This window comes from Anguilla anguilla, chromosome 11 (genome assembly GCF_013347855.1).
Source record: "Anguilla anguilla isolate fAngAng1 chromosome 11, fAngAng1.pri, whole genome shotgun sequence".
NCBI classification, from domain to species: Eukaryota; Metazoa; Chordata; class Actinopteri; order Anguilliformes; family Anguillidae; genus Anguilla; species Anguilla anguilla.
Window position 1 is genome coordinate 9,953,248 of NC_049211.1, and position 18,354 is coordinate 9,971,601.

At 43.0% G+C, this 18,354-nt stretch overlaps 2 protein-coding genes across 5 annotated transcripts in view; one reads left to right on the forward strand and one right to left on the reverse strand.

The window, feature by feature from the left end:
* Positions 1-11,430, reverse strand: mthfr (methylenetetrahydrofolate reductase (NAD(P)H)). Of its 3 annotated transcripts, none has more exons than XM_035381695.1 (12): positions 11,297-11,430; positions 5,334-5,602; positions 4,156-4,394; positions 3,856-3,966; positions 3,525-3,718; positions 3,016-3,266; positions 2,730-2,864; positions 2,295-2,475; positions 1,941-2,123; positions 1,338-1,439; positions 1,109-1,228; positions 1-712 (listed from the first exon to the last, which is right to left on the reverse strand). In XM_035381695.1, exons 1-12 carry the CDS (start codon positions 11,306-11,308, stop codon positions 509-511), a joined length of 2,001 nt encoding a protein of 666 aa, XP_035237586.1. In that variant the 5' UTR covers positions 11,309-11,430; the 3' UTR covers positions 1-508. The 3 variants fall into 3 exon arrangements, with proteins under 3 accessions (XP_035237586.1, XP_035237587.1, XP_035237584.1); XM_035381696.1 differs by lacking the exon at positions 11,297-11,430 and adding an exon at positions 7,512-7,705; XM_035381693.1 differs by lacking the exon at positions 11,297-11,430 and adding an exon at positions 7,565-7,703.
* The window catches only part of clcn6 (chloride channel 6), a 19,889-nt gene continuing 12,934 nt past the window's right edge, over positions 11,400-18,354 (forward strand). For both annotated transcript variants that reach the window (XR_004761446.1, XM_035381692.1), the window contains exons 1-11: positions 11,400-11,564; positions 12,733-12,792; positions 12,991-13,056; positions 13,554-13,619; positions 14,663-14,729; positions 15,008-15,114; positions 15,852-15,978; positions 16,470-16,537; positions 16,777-16,835; positions 17,443-17,575; positions 17,962-18,075. Coding sequence is in view for 1 of the 2 variants with exons in the window: in XM_035381692.1 (XP_035237583.1) it covers positions 11,490-11,564; positions 12,733-12,792; positions 12,991-13,056; positions 13,554-13,619; positions 14,663-14,729; positions 15,008-15,114; positions 15,852-15,978; positions 16,470-16,537; positions 16,777-16,835; positions 17,443-17,575; positions 17,962-18,075 (942 nt within the window). In the remaining variant the exon portion in view is untranslated. The remainder of the gene's footprint in view (positions 11,565-12,732; positions 12,793-12,990; positions 13,057-13,553; positions 13,620-14,662; positions 14,730-15,007; positions 15,115-15,851; positions 15,979-16,469; positions 16,538-16,776; positions 16,836-17,442; positions 17,576-17,961; positions 18,076-18,354) is intronic.

The following is an 18,354-nucleotide window of genomic DNA, read 5'->3' on the forward strand; positions in this document are numbered from 1 at the left end:
TAGGTGTGTAGAGCCATAAATTTAATGTAATTACAAAACATTCAACACAATCAGTATAAAATGACATTTCACAAGTATAAAAACACCACAATCAACAGAACGTGTCCGTCAAACACTCAACAGCACTTTCACTGAAATTTCACTGATATATAAATACTGTTAAACATTCAGTGCACGCATCCAAAGGGGGCACAGTCTATGTATATAAATCAGTCTCGTGAGTGACACACATCCGCCATGTTTACAGTTTATGTCATTTGATCATTCCACATACCAAAAGTTGCTGTAAAAAATTTACTAAAGAAGTACCGAAGAACACGCTACGTAAAAGCTGAGGGATTTGTAAGTATAACTTGCGTAGCACCGCTTCATTCTTTATTAGTGTTTGAAATGGAAGATCCAAGGTCCTCATAGCAGCACTGGCAGGCGGGGGGGCGGGCGGGCGGGCAGGTGGGTGCGTGCCAAAGGCGTGGTGGCGTGTGAAATGGGGGCTAGGACGGGTGGGGTTTTATTCCAGATTTTCCGAGGGCGAGTCCAGCAGCTCAAACATGTCGTCTATGACCTGCCATAGACAGCTGTCCAGGGGAAAGTCATTGTCCACCAGGTTGACGAGGTAGTAGTTGTCGTGGATGTACTGGATGATCATCCGGGACGGGGACTCTTCCTCATACAGCTTGGCCCACTGCTCGATCCACAGGGCGAAGGCTTCGTCCTGCCAACCATCAACAGGCTCCCATAAAACCACCTGTTCTCCACGGCTTTGGACCTTTTACATTTTTAACTAACAATCGAAGCATTAAATCGGCTTCTGGAAACTTAAGCTGACAAGGTACCTAAATCATTAAATCTAAATATCCAGCCATATAAATGGATAATTATTTTGCGTGTAAATTTTAAGTTACCCCGAATAAGGGGACCTGCTAATATAAATAATGTACTGAAATTTGAGGGATTGTCTGAACTGAAGAAGGCCTGTAAGTGGTTTCTCTTGCAGCAGCCGTCATTGCTACTGTTACACAGTAATGCCACGTGCATGTGCCCCTTTTAAAATGGAGAATGAACAACACATTCAAATGATGCACAAAAAAGATGACCATAACAACCTTACCTTCCAGTACAAGAAGCTGACTGGATCCACCACCGTGGGCTGTACAATCTCCCGGCCAGGGAATATGCCCCAGGTCACAGCGTTGGGCTGCATGTCGTGGGCATTGGTGATGTTCTCGCCCTGGTGAGACATTTTTTAATTCATTCACAAAGTCTCCATTTCACAGCTCACTGCCTCCATCAGCACACACTTTTCATTTGGAGGCCGTGGTGCGTGAAGACGGTTTTACCTTGACGTTGACGATGTGGTAGTTCACACGGGGCTCGTATCTCCTCAGTACTTTCAGGAGTGCAGTGACGTTTTCACTCGACGTGAAAAACTCCAGATAAGCCTGTTGATTATACAAGGAAGTTGTTTTTAAGCACGCATGAAAACATCGTGTGACGTCTGTGCTTGTGTATCAGACAAATGCTTGAGGTCTGGCTGTTCAGAGATCTTGTAACAATGAAGTGTCCAAAGCAATCAGACAGGGCCCGAAGTCTTACCCTCCAGGGCCATTGCTAAAACCTTGCATCCATTCAACACTTCCTAACATGTTTGTGTTCCCGCAGTGACTGTGTAACTAAACTTTCCTTTCTTCCATTACAAACCTGGGGTCCATTTTCACCAAATACGGAGATTATTTGCCTGACTGGCCAACAGTTAATAAACCTCAAAATGCAAAAATAAGGGAAAAAAGTTTTTAGAAGTACAAGATGACTCATAACCCCAAGGTCACACTACCCAGTATCCTGAAAGTAGCTTCCCAAATTATGCTGACTTCACTGACTAAAACATTTTGTGGTGAACTTGTGGTAGTAAATCGGTAACGAGCCACGTCGCGCGCCCTCACCTTCTGGAAGACGTAACCCCCCGGGGGGCCCCAGCCCACGATGGGGTCCGAGGAGGGCTTGCCGTTGATGTTGGGCTGGGAGTTGATGGTCAGGATGCCGCGCCGGTTCACCTTCTCCAGCTCGTCCTTCAGCAAGTTGGTCTCCGGGGCCAACGGGTCGTCGTTCCACGGCAAGCAAATCACCTTCAAAGTAACAGCCGTTTATAACCAATCACAATAAAGAGTCCTGGTATGAAAGAGCCAGTGAGAAAGGCCGGAGTGAAGGCTTAGATTTAGCCTCTGTTACATATTAGACGGGGCGCTCTTGGTAAGTCTGCTAAGCTCTGGTAAGTCAAGTGCGTGATGTTGCCTAACCTTGTGTCCACCACGGTTGGGCTGGGCCATGATGTAGCTGGTGAACACCTCGAAGACGCTTTCCTCACTCATGAGCTCCTCTCCCCACATCTTAAGCAGGTCGTCTTTGGACGACTTGCTCTTCAGGTAGAACAGGTAGTAATCGTTCAGCTCGCCGAAGGCAGGAGAGGACGAGTTTCCCCTGACGGTTGAGAGTGAGGAAGATCTGATTGGACACAGCCTCTTATATGCTCCTCACAGTGGACTTTACCCCTTGCGTTGTCCAATTATATTGCTTACATGTGCGCATACTAGTTCTCAGCACTGACGTAATTCCAACATACTGATGATTCTAAAATGTACAGTGAATAAGACAATTATACTGATTTCATACATTCAACGTGAAAATGGGCAACAAGCTCAACTGTACGGTAAAAAACAGAACATGAAACACACCATCTCCCATTGGGGAACTCATCCCAGTCTTGAGTTCTGTAGATATAGCTTTTGGGTCTTGAGGCCCAGAAGATTGGCCGGACGTCCTCCACTAAGCGTTTTGGATTGGCGCTGATGGCCCAGGGGAGCGGTCGCCTTCAAAGAGAGAAGATCAGTTTTAAAAATCAGGCGAAACTTCTGAAAAGTTTCCCTTGTGACATTTATGGAGTTTTTCCTTGTTTTGTTTGCATGTGACAAGTACAACCGAGTACCAAATCTTTTAAATTTTTAAATTATGAACACAGACCTGGGGTCCTCAATCCAAAGGCCCAGCTGCTTCAGAACCTCGATAGTGGCCACCTCTCTGTTGAGCGTGTACAAGTGTAGGCCTGGGACCTCCCCGCTGTCCAGGAGCACTTTGCACATGCCCACTGCCTGGTGGATGCCATAGTTCCGGATGGCGGCGTCATTGTCCTTGATGGGCTCGATAACCTGCTTGATCTCCTCTGGCACTTCCAGCTTGGACAGCTTCACTAACTGTCGCAGGGACTGGTAACCCTGAAAACACCCAAAATGAATGGTGTGGGAAATACACAAAACATCACAAACTGACCTACTACTGTTCTGCTCCAATGCTAATTAATTCTTCAGCTGGACGTGAGATGGAAAAAATAAATATAACATAAAATATCCACGCATGTATCACTTGGATTCTTGAAGGAATGCTCAGTTTAGAGTACAAAAACTTACTGCAGGTTTAATGATTACCCCAACTTCCCCCCTAATGTGAACAATGTGCAGTTTTGTTCCAGGTACCTGGATGGGGAAGATTCCAGGCAGGATGGGGCAGGTGATGCCAATGGCCCTGCAGTCCTTGAGGAACGTGAAGAAGGTCTCCGCCCGAAAGAAGAGCTGGGTGACGATGAAGTCGGCCCCGGCGTCCACCTTCTCTTTCAGGTGCCTCAGGTCGTCTGCGTAGCTCTCAGCCTCCGGGTGGCCCGTGGGGTACCCTTTACCATCACGAGAGGGGGAGGAAACACAGCCCATACACATCAAACCAAGAGATGGGTCATCCAGCACTGCATTTTACACTCGCACCAGAAGAACAAACACTTTGTGACCTAGGCAGACGCTCCCGGACGCTTACCGGCAACGCAGATGTCAAAGTAGTCGTCAAACTCGCAGCGCATGTGTTTGACCAACTCCGTGGCATAGTTGAAACCTCCTTCCTCTTGCTCCCATCGGTCTTCCATGGGATCTAGTGGTCGGGGGCGAGCACATACACACTCAAAAAACACACACAGAAACAAAATGTCAGCTGCAGCCCAGGAAGACTGTCCTACACAAGCTCAGATCCACTCCTGTGCTCCTTTAGAAGGCCCGGGCGACCTGAAGAGCTATCGGTGAACACGCTGTCTGTAGAGAGCCAGCTGAGCGATGCCCGTACCTCCTCTGAGAGCCATGATGTTCTTCAGGCCCAGATGCTTGGCTTTGTTCAGGTGTTCGGTGATCTTCGCCTTGGTCTGGTTGCAGCAGGTCAGGTGCAGGACGCTCTCCAGGCCGCAGTAGTTGACGGCCGTGCTGGCGATCATCATGGACGACGTCTCCTTGTCGGATCCGGGATCCCCCGCCGGGTGCCAGGTGATGTCGATGAAAAGCGGTCCACCCAATCCCATGCGATCAAACCTACGAAACGAGACGGGGGAGAACCCGCGGTACGTCAAAACACGCCTCGCATAAATCTATTCGCTTGGTTTTTTTTGGCTTCGTTTTCTTGTTTAGCGCGAAACACCACGATTCGTCCAACAGCAGAGCCCTGTCCAAACTCACAATCTGTCCCTGTCTATCCTACTGTACCTTTACCCCAGATTTAAATAAATCCCTCATGTGAGATGGGTATTCTGGCAATAGCCACAGGGATTCACCCATGTGAATGCACATTGGCACTGAGTGAGACACCCTGGCAGTTAGCAATGAAGAGCTTTGAGACCCATGGAAGCAGCTGTAGAAATCCAATCCACGAGAAGAGAGATCCATGTGTGACACGGGATACAATGTGGTCATTTTAACAAGGCAGTACCATTCAGCGATAATGTAGAGATAAGCACTAGGGATGCAACAGTATGATATTTTCACAGTATGAAAACCGTCCCAAAAATAGCAGTTTTAGGGTTTCAAGTTATTGTAGCATTTTTGTTCTTTAGGTTTATTGTATAACAGCCCTTTCAGGGACAAAAAAAATGAACTGATCATTTTCAAACTTTATTGCAGGCAACAGGCAGCCATCCTACTTATGTCCAAGTACACTGTAGCAGTGCATATTGCTCATTACATGACCTGCATTTTATAAGCTTAAGGTAAGGCAGGTACAGTGACTGCGAATATTAATTTTGCTAAAATAATGTACCATGGACAAGGCAGTGAGGAAAATATCAACAGTTAGGCAACTGACATTTTGTATACCACGTAGCCTACATAGTGAAACCAGTATGGCTAATACTTGCAAGAACAGAGATCCGGGGAAAGACGCAACAGAAATGGCATCCAAAGTAACAGCGTTACTAAGATACCCGACCGCGTGCGGGCCTTACTAAACCCGCACCAGGCCCGGCGGTAAAGCCTGACCTGGAGATGAGGTTGACGGCGCCGCTGGCGGTTCGAGGAGGGAAGAACTCCAGGGAGAACCAGCGGTCCCCGGACTCCGTCCTGCGCCTCATTTTGTCGCGCAGCCTGTCCTTGCGGTCGGCGTCGAGCACGGGCGTGGAGCACCGCGAGCTCTCCTTCGAGCTCTCGCCCCCGCTGTTGCTCCCGCCGCTCGAGTCGCTCTTGGCGGCCTGCCAGTATCCATCCACGCGCTGCACGTGATTCACCATGGTGTCAGAGGTCACCTTTGCCTGCCCAACGAGAGGTCAGTTAGACTCACATATACATTGTTTAAAAAAAAAAATTAAAAAAATAAAAAATAAAAAATCAGACTAATTATGTGGGCTGCTTTCAAAAAGAGGAAAGACTTGAATTTAATCTTTTTTATGTAATGCATCCAGTACTTCCACGCACAAAAAAAAAAAGGAATATTCAATCTCTCAAATTTGTAGTCAGAGGGTCAGTTTAGGGGCACGGACTAGAGAATGCTTAATCATTAAGTATTTATTATTTAAACACATTTCCAGACAAAAATGAAACTTTGTAAATGTGAGAGGACAGTTAATACTGGTGCAATACTGGTGAGACCTGGACATGACACAGTACGCAGTGCATTATGTGCACTGTATAACGGGTGCATAATTCCGTTTCGTAATATTCACATAATCCAGCAGCGTTTGTGATGGTTTGTTCCATTTCATATAGGCTAGTGTTCACTTCACTTCTAGCCAACACTGTAGCGTTTTCCCAAAATCAATAAGTGTCGATCTCGAAATTGGCCAACACTTCACTTTTAAGAGATAGAAGATAAATCAATATGGGAGCATCAGATGGCCATGAAACGAGAGAACAATGTAGGCTGTAGCTATGTCGGCTGAAAAAAGGTAGCCTAACAGTTGACGAGCTGCTGAGATATACCACACGGTTTAGTGAATCTCAAATAGCTGACAGCGGGGCAACTGTATTGGTGCGCGAGTTGAGTTTTTACTAAGATTCGTACACCCTGACAAAGTACGAAACAGGACATGACATTAAAGGCCAGCTGGCTGGTTGCTGTGGGATAGCATAGCATGTAGTGTATTCCCTAGACAGAATTCTACACTTTGAATTAATCTATTTTAAATGCATTGCCATCTCAACCGAGGATGCCAAGAATTTACTGCCGTCTTTAATCTTGTCAGCAGCATGCCTTAGGTACCATTTACGTTTGAGGCATTAAGCTGACGTCCTCATCCTGAGTGACTTGCAATCAGTGCACAAAGAAAAGACCTCGATGCACAAATCACCAACGTTCCAGGTAGCAATTAATGACAATGCAATGGTCCGGGCCATGACACACCAGCAATAGGTAATCCATTGTCATTAAAATTAACATGTGGAAAAGAGGATATTGTCACAACAACTTCAACCATGCATGTTACAGTAGTTCTGCAGATTCCGTAGAATAAGTTGACAATACAAACAAATGTATTTAGATTAGAAAATGCAGAGCCTACAATAGCCGCAAGATATCCCGATATTTAATAATGTCGCAATATATAACCGTTAGCTACCTAACGCATTACTTTCTGAAATACCTTTTTCGGTTTTAAACAATGCAGTTAATGCACGTATTAGAACACGTTCAGCAATGTTCGATTAGTTAAGAGTAGGCAAGGAGGGCCGTACCCGTCCATGGATTTCGTGCCAACTGCTGTTCTTAATCATTTAATCAGTCGAATCATTTAGCAATTGATATTAAGCTACGTTTCTTAATGAATGATAGCCGAAATGTCAGCTGAAAACCTGCATCCACTCCAGTCCTGCAGGAATGGATTTACCCACCGCTGACTAAAAGGAGTTCTCATGAGAATCATATGGTAAATGGACTGCATTTATATAGCGCTTTTATCCAAAGCGCTTTACAATTGATGCCTCATATAGATAAGCAAGCTGTATATTGCCATGTTACCCATCTAACAGTTCGCAAAAATGCCACTACACAGGTCATATCGCGGTGCAGTTATCAGCAGCAACCCGAACGAGAACAATACAGTCGGCCATGCAATTATTTGCTAATTGTGTTCATTCATGCAAAGAATCACAGCTCGAAAGCTAGTAAAAATGGCAGCATGCTTGCATGATAAATGAAATGTTAGTGAGTTAAAAACACCAGCATACCTTGAAAGCGTACTACTTCTGCTGCTCCCGGGATTCGGTCACAGCCTGCCTACCTGCGACTGCAATGATCTTTCCTCGCAACAGTCGCACATCCGTTATGATCAGTCGTAGCGACAAGCCGCTTATAAGTAGCGACACTGATGGTTTTGGCTAAGCAAACGGAATGAAATGCGCCTTCCTCCAAAGGCATGTAGGCTACAAGCAATCACGTGACATTTTATAAGCAGGAGGCGTTAAAGAAAACGCAGCGAAGTCGCGGTTGGGAAAAGATTAAAAAGGTACCGTAAATAACGGTGACCGACGAACATTGCCGGACCTTTGGTGTTTTCATAATATTGGAAAAAGAGCCGTAACAGTCCAAGGTCAAAACATCATATATATATATATTTTTTTTTATTATTATTATTTTTTTTTTAAATTTATTTATTTATTTATTTTTAACATCGCATTTTAAAAAAGTGAAAAAACTAAGGTACATAACGGTCAGGAATGACTGTTATGTAGCATAGGCTACTGCTGAATGTTATGCAGTGCTGGAATGCAAGATAAGATAAACTTTATTGTCTCGAAGGAAATTTGTCTTGAACAAACGATGCATACTGTCCAACTGACACATTTTCATTAAAAAAAAAAAAAAACTTTTTTAATATGGGCTACACGAAAGACACAATATACAGAGCACAAACAAAAAGAGCCACACGACACAAAAAGAATACAGCTATATACATTCTATATATATCTATATATCTATTACAGCCTCAGAGACAATCCTACCACAGACAACGCAGCAGCAGTAGCCTACCTGTCCGCGGCGCCAGCGGAGCAGCGAAGCAGCGAAAGCCCGAAGCTGTGATACGTGTAGCTAGTGTTGCTATGTAGAACTGGCAGCTGTACTGTGTTAAACGGCCATCGAATGTACAATATAAAGTAGAGGATTCTGCACAACTCATCATACCTGAACCGAATCACATTGACGGGATAGCCAGATCAAGCCTGTAGTAGATCAACGTCGAACGAACTAGCTGTCCTGTCGTTTGACTCTGTGCGCGTATGGTCAGCGACACCGACCATCCTATTAAATTTTACAGTGGAGCCTAAGCACCTTCAATAGGGTACCATGTTTTTTCCCTATGCAGAATGGAAAATGGTGAGAAATGTAAGCAACAGTAATGTTATCTATGAGATGCAACAATAAGTGGCCTGTTCATTGTTTAATTAATTGTGATTAATTCTTAATTGTGTACCCGATTTCTATTCATTGTATATATTTATTCAATTTATTGTTTTTCATATACTGTGTAGCAAATACTTTTGGGCACATTTTAGTACCTGAATGGATTTCATCGGTGTGTTTCTATTGACCTCATGTGGTAATTATGTGGTAGTACCACCAAAAACAAAGTCTGAGAAGGCCACTGATTTTGTAAACAAAAGTAGGTGAGAGGATCCCCTTGGTAATATTATAATTTTCAAATTGCAATTTTCAGAAGAAACATTTCAGATAATTGAATAAGAATCATATTAAATTTATGCTGACATGCTTTTAAATACGGTTCTATTGTTTCTGCTTTGGTCTCCTTTGGTACTAATCATGTCGACTATCTATATATGCAGAGGTTTTTTCCATAAGGACTTTTTTTTATTATTATTGGTCACGTTGTGTCCTATATGCATCATGCTGGTATACAGCTTGAGGGGCTGATATACACAAACATACTACAAATCAACCCAAGAGCACAAACATTACCACTATCCACTATCCACAAGCCACTATCAACAAATTAATAGACCATTTTGGAGTGTATGTCACGTTTAAGTCAGGAAAGTTGAGCATGCACTGTGGTGACAGAACACAAGTATCGATACACTAATAAGGAGAGAGTTGGCTAAAATGTCTCGTTGTGCTGTTGCCAATCAAAGTTCATATAACAAAGAAATAGGGCCTTAATTTTTACTGAATGTCACTGTCAAGTACCCCCATTTAAGCTAAGTGCAGACATGTGGCTGCAAGCCATTACAAGAACAGACTGGACTGATGATATCATTCATAGTTTTTGTGTCTGCAATGCCCATTTCATATCAGGTAACGTTTTCTCCAGTGCGCAACACACAAAGCCAGAAATCAATGAAGTCGGCTAACAGTTATTGATAACTAAGCAGCTTTCACAAAGTTAGCATTAGCAGGCTAATGCATAATGGGAAACACCATTGACCGATATTAGCTAGCAACCTTAGCGTGTAGTCAGGTGTACCTTGTAAACAAACTGAAACACTCAAGGCAAGTTTACAACATCATTCAGTTTATAAGGCAAGCATAGAATTGTTAAACTGGCATTTAGTGCTATGGTATATACCCAGATAGCTAGCAACTCAGATCTGCACAAATTCTGGCCCAACAGTGCTGACTATAGGGACGGCATGTCCCACACAGATACAGTACAAAGAGTCTGGTACTTTCCAGGATTTCATACAGAAATAACCACAATGACCACAGACTCTCAGCCCTTAAAAACATAAATTTCTGTACCTTCTGACCTCATGTCAACAAACATAATTCACAAACACCTTTGTTGTACGTCGCTCTGGATAAGAGCGTCTGCCAAATGCCTGTAATGTAATACCTTCACACATCCACAGAATAAAGCCCCAAAAATTAGGGGATTTTGCATTTTTTCTGTCTTCTTTTTCCTGCCCATTACATTGTTACAAATGCTCCAGGCCCACAAACAATACGTCTTCCAATTGGACATTTAGCTACACAAGCCAATCAAAACATCACATACACACGCAAAATAGCTTGTTGCATATGGGACCTTCGAGGCGCAGGATCGAATCCCACCTAATGCTCAGGCAAATCTCTATTTTGCTATGCAAGCTTAATTTTTAACGAATAATTGGCTGTTACTTTAAAACTATTGCTTTTGCAACTTATAATCCCCGTGGGAACTTATAAGGTGACACTTAAAACTTTAAATGACCACAATGTGTTCAGATGGTAATATGAAAAAACACAGGGCCAGGTTACTTGAAACTATTTAGAAAACACTGGGAAGCAGCATTGCTTTGGAATACAGCATGTTTACTTTGTGTGAGCTAAGATAGCCAATATTGTTTCTTGTAACTTGGCCGAATTTTTATATCAGTACTAGATATCAGTCTAGATTTTTAAGTCTTAGTGACTTATAGACGTACTAGATATCAGTCTAGATTTTTAAGTCTTAGTGATTTATAGACAGTGCTTTGTATGTGTGAGTAACTTGGCATTTTTGTGCGTTGAAAAGTTTTTCTTCACATAGTATACTACCCACCAATTATTACACCTAGCGCCCCGGAGTAGACAACAATAGGTACGGTTTTGAAATTGGTGCATTAAAAATCGTATTAACAGTTCGGATTAACGATCTGGCTAGCTACTAAATCAACATTTTATTGAAAAATTACACGAATTATGTGTAACGCTTTAACGCTGTTTGGCGTAAAGAGAGGGATGCGACCTTTTCCACAGCTTGCAAGTTCTTCTAAAACGAGTGGTATTTTTGACGTACCATGAATACATTTGCTACAGTAGCCTATGGTGTTAACTTGTTGGAGCTGGCTTGGTTTATGCAGCACAACAGCTCGCTTCCAAAAAAGCAATGCTGGTTTTCATTCCATTGTATGATAGCTAACTGTCCCAAAAGTTTTATCGTAAGTTATGACGACAAATATTTACAATGATTTTTGTGGGAAAAACAGTTGCGTGGAATTGAAACAATGCAGAAAACTACATCCGAAATGATACTCACATTTTGTTCCATTGTGTATACGTATTTGTATTTTGTACCGGCGTAACCTTATTCAAACCGTTCTTGTTCAGCGCCATATGGCCTTTCTTCTTAGCCTGTAGCTGCAGCTTCAGCACGTGACAGCGTTGTGCGTCACATGACAGGAGTGTTGTCTTGTGTGCCGGACAGTCGATGAGGCAGTGAGGCACTGAAGATGGCGTGCTGTGGGAGCTGTCTGTGCTGTCAGTGCTGCTGCAGGGAGGGGGAGACCAGGACACCCGAGGAATTGGTATGATGGACGAACGACTTTCTTTTTCTATATATTGATCTCGCTTAAGCTCCTGTCTGTGCAGACGTACGGAGCTGTTAAAATGCTTTATCTAGCCACTTGGTCACAAGGCTCAGAAACCAAGATAGCTGCACCCTCCCTTGGTAGCTAGCTAGCAAACTAGCTAATTTTTATTGCTTGCATGCAAGCATGAGCTAATCTAAGTGTAAATACTTGAACCAACGCACGTGCAAAACTGAAATGTTTTTAGCCGCATATTGTCTAACCGGATATTCATCTTTCCGAGAAATATAGCGTGTAAATACAGGTAAATAGTATAATGTTTATTTTAAGCTATTTTACTACTATTTTAGCTATTTGCTAGCGTTGACGCTGATTCGGATTGCTGTCCAGTGAGCTAGTTTAACTAGTTTAACTACTTCTAGCAGCATTTTCCAGTATGCTTACTGAGGTACACTGTTATAGTGTTCGGATACAGTCAGCTGTCACAATGCATAACAGCATCAACAGAGTAGCTTGTGCTAATTTACTAATAAAACGCAAATTATATTACTTTAGGAGGTGAAGCTTGACAAAAGAAAGGGTAGCGAGGAAGCTAGACAGCTGGCACGGGCGATTTGCTTTGTTTTCGCTGATCAATGAAGCTCGCTACCAAGCTAGTGCTGTTCTTTCTGGTGGCTGTAACATTAGTTAGCTATTAGCATCGGAGAGAAATTTGGTCAATTACTGCAGTTAACCAATTAACCATTGATTATTCCTGTTATCTTGTATGCTGGCAAAATGTTTTTTATAGTCGGATTGAGACTTAATTAAAGTTCCTCATGGGTCCAGTATCCTGGACAACCATATTTTAATTTCTAGATCAGGTCTGAGTGTGTATCCCCGCTACCTCGTGCCAGTGCGACTCAGATCACGGGGCGTATTTCCCAGTCCAGCCTGTACTTTCTAATGAGGTTACCACTACATTTATTGATTGATTAAAACAACTGATGAAATTGTGGAATTCTGTATGGTGTCGTTATGTTTTGTGTTACTGCCATTTTAATAATGTTGTAATGAATAATTGATTTGTATTCTGTAGGCTATCTGAATCATGATCGTTAGTTATTATGTATCCTTACAATTTGTTGGAAGGAGACCATCTTACATCCATTTGTTTTCATATCAGGCAATTCTAGGAGAAACCCATGACGAGGAAGATGAAATTCTGCCAAGGAAAGATTATGAGGTGAGGGAATAAACTAGAGTAGAGTTAGAATGTGTCAATGGAACTACTAACATGCTGTTTAACTGAGAGTTAGAAATTTAGGCTGTTCCACTCACTTAAAATGATTTTGTAAACCAGTAATTGTTATCATTGTGTCCCATTCATTTGCAATGACTAGAGTTTGCCATGAAACGATTAATTGGATTCTTGTTGTCGCAGAGCCTGGACTACGATAGGTGCATCAATGATCCATATGTTGAGGTTCTGGAGGGAATGAATAATAAGGTAATGCCTGAGTGTGTTTCCATGTACAAAAAGTTCCTGAGTCGTCCACTGTGCAGTTTTTTTGCTTGAGTACCATCCACCTTTGAACAGTCATGGTTCACTCTGGATTTTTCGCCACTTGTTAGAAGACTGTTAATGGTCTTGTTGTAAACTGAGGCACTGTTTTCATAGATTCCTGAGGTTACATTTTTGGTACATTGTGTATATTTTGAAGTGCACTATTTAATAGATAGTTATTTTTTGCTTGTAATAATAATAATAATAATAATAATTACAATATTTTATGAATGTGTATATCCTACATGAAATATAGGATTAATATATTTTGCCATCAGTCATAGTATTTGTCCTGCTTTAACCCAACTTTTGTCCTTCTCCACTGAAGCCCCCCACTATGTATGGTCACTTACAAATTAATAAGACTTAATTAACAAGAATAAAAATAGTTGTTTTCACATTTTAATCCATTTTATTTCTGTTACCTCTTCCCAAATTAGAAAGCCAAAAAATACGAAGCTGTAAAGTGGATGCTTGTTTTTGCCATAGGAGTAACTATTGGTTTGGTAAGTAGTTTTATTAGTTACAAAAATGCAGTGTATATATTTTTATCGATTAAGTACAGCAATGTGTATTTTCAGTTTGTAAACAGTCAGTTTTTTAAATGTCAGATACACAGCACTTCTCACAGGGTACAATTAAAAAATGACAGAAATGAACTAAACAAAATCTTTTTTATAATGGATAAAAAAGGGAGTTTTGGAGGTGGGTTGAATAGATGTACACGCAAGGCCTTAAGTGAGGTTACTTCCCATTTCTTCCATCCATTTGGCATCCAGTCAGATGATTATGTAAAAATACTGCCTCTTTTAGTGTCGACCATTAACGAGTGATAAACCACATTGCATTATATTATAGCCATTTGTCAGAAGGCCTGATCCATGAACAGTGCTGAGTGATGCTATCTTTTATGTAGCATTCTAATGAGCATTTTCACTGCAGTTGCATTTTAAGCAGCCTGTTATGGCTTTACGGTCACTATCTAGAGTAGACCATCGTTTTCCCCCAGTTCAGAAATCCCAATTTGGAAGGCTTGATTTTAGGTCCCTTTCTCTTCTCTATTTACATAAAAATATTATAACACATTCTCAGAGGCCAAGCCTCCTACGTCCACATGTGTGCCAATGGTACCGTTCTTTACTCAGTTGGTTCCTCCTCAGATTATGTTCTAAAGTCTCTCCAGGATAGTTTCCTTCTTACTCAAAAAGCATTTACCAATTTACACCTCACGCTTAACAGCTCCAAAATTAAAGTCATGTGGTTTGGAAAGAACAGCCTCACCTCTGTACCACAACCAATAAAAAAAGTTGTGATGGAATAGATCTTGAAGTAATTGCATCCTACAAATATCTAGGAATCATTATCATTTACATTACATTACACCTTTCCAAATTACAGTCAAAAGTTAAAACTGGATTAGCTGTCTTTACCATAACCGTTTATCTTTCGCTCACTCTGCCAAACTGACAGTTGTACAAATGAGAGGCTTTACTGGGCTCGTTGAGCTAAATGAGTGTTCTTTGCCTTGATCAGATGGTTGTCTTTATAGGTTGGTCTTTTCGTGGATTTTTTTGTCCGACTCTTCACTCAACTGAAGTTTAAGGTGGTGGAAAAATGTATCCTTCCAATGTTTACAAAAGCACACACTGTGATGTATTGTTGGTTGGTAGAAAGTTGGTTTAATAGGCATTTACGTTTTTTTTTTTCTGTCTGCTGAAATTGACACAGGTGGTAATGTGGCATTGTTATGTGCCTGAACTAATGGAGTTGCAGGTTCAAGTCCTGATGGGTGTGGGGAGATAATGGCATCCTCCGAGCAGGTGAATGATGTAACCCCTTTAGCGGCACATTCTTTCTCCTGGTCATACCTTTTCCCTTGACCCCTGTCTGCTAGCTGTGACAGAGTGCACTGAGAAGGGTTGCCTTGCTCTGTCGCTGCTCGAGCTTCTCGCCTTCAACATGACCTTCGTCTTCATCGCCAGTGTTTTAGTTCTCATCGAGGTAAGATGAGCGAAATGTAATACCAGCCAAACGGCATGCAGTCCTGTTTAGCCTGATTTGTACTTTTGTCTCATGACTTTTTACACGAATGTCGTTTGACAAAAATGCCTGCGGGGAAGGTTCTGCTGTCTCTGTGGTAACGAGATGGCAAACCGCTGATGTTTACATTTGTGAAAACATTTTGTTTTGGTAAAAAATTTTAAGAAATACAGGAGGAAGAAATTTGAAATCTACAATTGTTAAAAAAAACAACATGAACAGAAAAGAAGATGGTGTTCCGTCATTTACATAAACCAAACGAGGGAAAGACAAATATGTTTCAGCTTAGTTATGCAGATGTGTGACATTTTGGATGAAGACAGGCATTTCAGCTATCTTTGAATGTCGGCAATCCGGTTCAATGACTTAATAAACTACATCTGTCAATACTGTTTTTCCTCATATCTCCTTCCTGTATATCAACACCATTCAAACCCAGAATAAGGAAGTGGAGCAAAAAAAAAATGTATCCATGACAGTGACTTTCAGTGTTCCATCGGACTGTGCGACACTCTTTTTTCCAGTTGAAAATACGTTGTTTTTGTCATGCGACACTTGGCTAAATCTCGTGCGATGAAGTGTAGATATGATCATGTAAATTCTGACCGGCTCTTGGTTGAGTTGTATTTTCGTGGACTGCAGCAGTGTGCGTCTGACCGGTCGTTGACCGGTGCCTTCTGCCCGTCTCCTCTGTCTAGCCTGTAGCAGGAGGATCGGGAATTCCCGAAATCAAGAGCTACCTGAACGGGGTGAAGATCCCGGGAATCGTGCGGCTGCGCACCTTCCTGTGCAAGGCCGTCGGAGTGCTGTTCGCCGTGGCCGGAGGTACGGCCGGGGGGGCGTCGGGCGGAAGCGCGCTGCGTGCTGCGTCCCTCAGCCTCGCCGCTCTGAGCGTGCATCTCTGCACTCTGCTGTGCTGACAGCCGGGCTGCAGGAAGCGCGCACCGCCAAAGTGCAGAATGTGCTTACTGCAGTGGGGTCCTTAGTAACCAACAGAAAACAGAGGGATGGTTAAGTGAGCTGTCTCAGGGGGGATATCATTACTGATATTTATAGAGACAGTAGGAGTCTCGTGTTATATCGGTTGTGAATTGACTGCATGGTCCATAGTGCTGAACATTGCACTTAGCATGGTCCATAGTGCTGAGCATTGCAGTTAGCATGGTATATAGTGCTGGGCATTGCATTGCAGTTAGCGTAGTCCATAGTACTGGGCATTGCTCTTAGCATGGGCCACAGTGCTGGTCATTGCAGTTAGCATGGTACATAGTGCAGGCCCATGCTCTGACTGGGTTGACTTGTCCTTCGTATCCCAGGTCTGTTCGTGGGGAAGGAGGGGCCTATGATCCATAGCGGAGCCATTGTGGGAGCCGGCCTCCCTCAGGTACACAGACTTTCGGTTCAGTCACACAGTTAAGAGTGACATGTCAATGATCCATTGATACGCAGACAGAACTGTCAGTATTTTACACTGGTATGCGATATTTACCATTCATTTAATATTACATTTTTTTAAAGTAACATTAGACATAATTTAGGTTGAGATAGGAAACGCATATGTTTTCTGTGTTGTTGTGTTCCAGTTATTAGCCTTAAATTCCTTAACACCCTTTCTCTTTCTAGTTCCAGAGCATTACCTTTAAGAGAATCCGCTTCGACTTCCCCTATTTCCGCAGTGACCGGTGAGCACAGCCTCTGGCTTAATGAACAGCCTGTGTACACATAGTGCTGTTTAAACAGGAGTATATTGCAACACATACATTTGTGAAAATAATTCACAGTTCATGGGTACCTCCCGCTGCCAGCAAACAGTGAACGTTGCTGAAAAGCGAAAAGATGCACTGGAGCATTCCGTGGAGAGGCAGAGAAACTGTAAAAGATAAAATGAACTTTATTTATCACCCATGGGAAATTTTTCTAGGACAGCCACTTAAATGCAGAATACTAAGGCCACTGGTGTAGAAACAGGCAGACAGGCCCTGACATGTTGATTAATGTAGCGGTGGCCAGCCCTGGTCCTGGAGAGGCAGCCAGTTGATTACACCGTTACTACACATACTACACAGAAAACGTTTTTTTAGGATTTGTAGGATGCAAAAATACCAACCAGCCCTCTCATTCCATTGAGTGCCTCAGTGCTGCATAATACTCCTGCGTCTGGTTATCTCTCTACCACCCCATGTTTAAAATAAATGTGTGTGTGTGTGTGTGTGTGTGTGTGTGTGTGTGTGTGTGTGTGTGTGTGTTTGTGTGTGTATGTGTGTGTATTTTCTGTGCTCTCTTCCTCAGGGACAAAAGGGACTTTGTTTCAGCGGGAGCCGCAGCGGGTGTGGCTGCAGCTTTCGGGGCTCCCATCGGGGGTACCCTCTTCAGCCTGGAGGAGGGCTCCTCTTTCTGGAACCAGGCGCTCACATGGAAAGTGGTGAGTCACCGCTCCTGCCGAGCGGAGAGGAGAGAAGCAGCTGCAGGCTTCGACCGGAGATGAACCGGAGTCTGCTCTCATAGCCCAGCCGGGGGGGACCATTTTGTACTGCAAACAAGAATGGAATTGCATATATCCATTTGTTTCTTTCCTTTAGGCAATGTTGCCATTTGAGATGCATTAATGAGGTGTAATGACTGTGAAATAGGAGGGTGTAGCAGGGTTTTACTGACTGAAATGTGAGGGTGGGGTTAGGGTTTGGGTTGTGCTCTACAGAACAGTCAGCCTGTGGGGCAGCCAAATGGCTCACAGCAAAATCTGTGCTGTTCCTTCGAGTGTTCCTCCCTTTCTTTGTCTCACCATTCTCTCTCTTTGTCTCTCCTCAGCTGTTCTGCTCCATGTCAGCGACCTTCACCCTCAACTTCTTCCGCTCTGGGATCAACTTCAACAAGTGGGGCTCCTTCCAGCTGCCTGGCTTGCTCAACTTTGGAGAGTTTAAGGTCAGACACTGTGTGTACTGACTGAGGTGTGTGTGTGTGTGTGTGTGTTTGTGTATGTGTCAGTGCGTGTGTGTGTGTCTCAGAGTATTAAATGCCATCTGTGTGTGTGTTTGTGCATGTGCGTGTGTTTGTGTGTGTGTGTGTGTGTGTGTGTCTCAGAGTGTTAAATGCCCTCCTGTGTGTGTGTGTGTGTGTGTGTGTGCATGTGTGTGTGTGTGTGTCAGAGTGTTAAATGCCCTCCTGTGTGTGTGTATGTGGGTGTGTGTGTCTCAGAGTGTT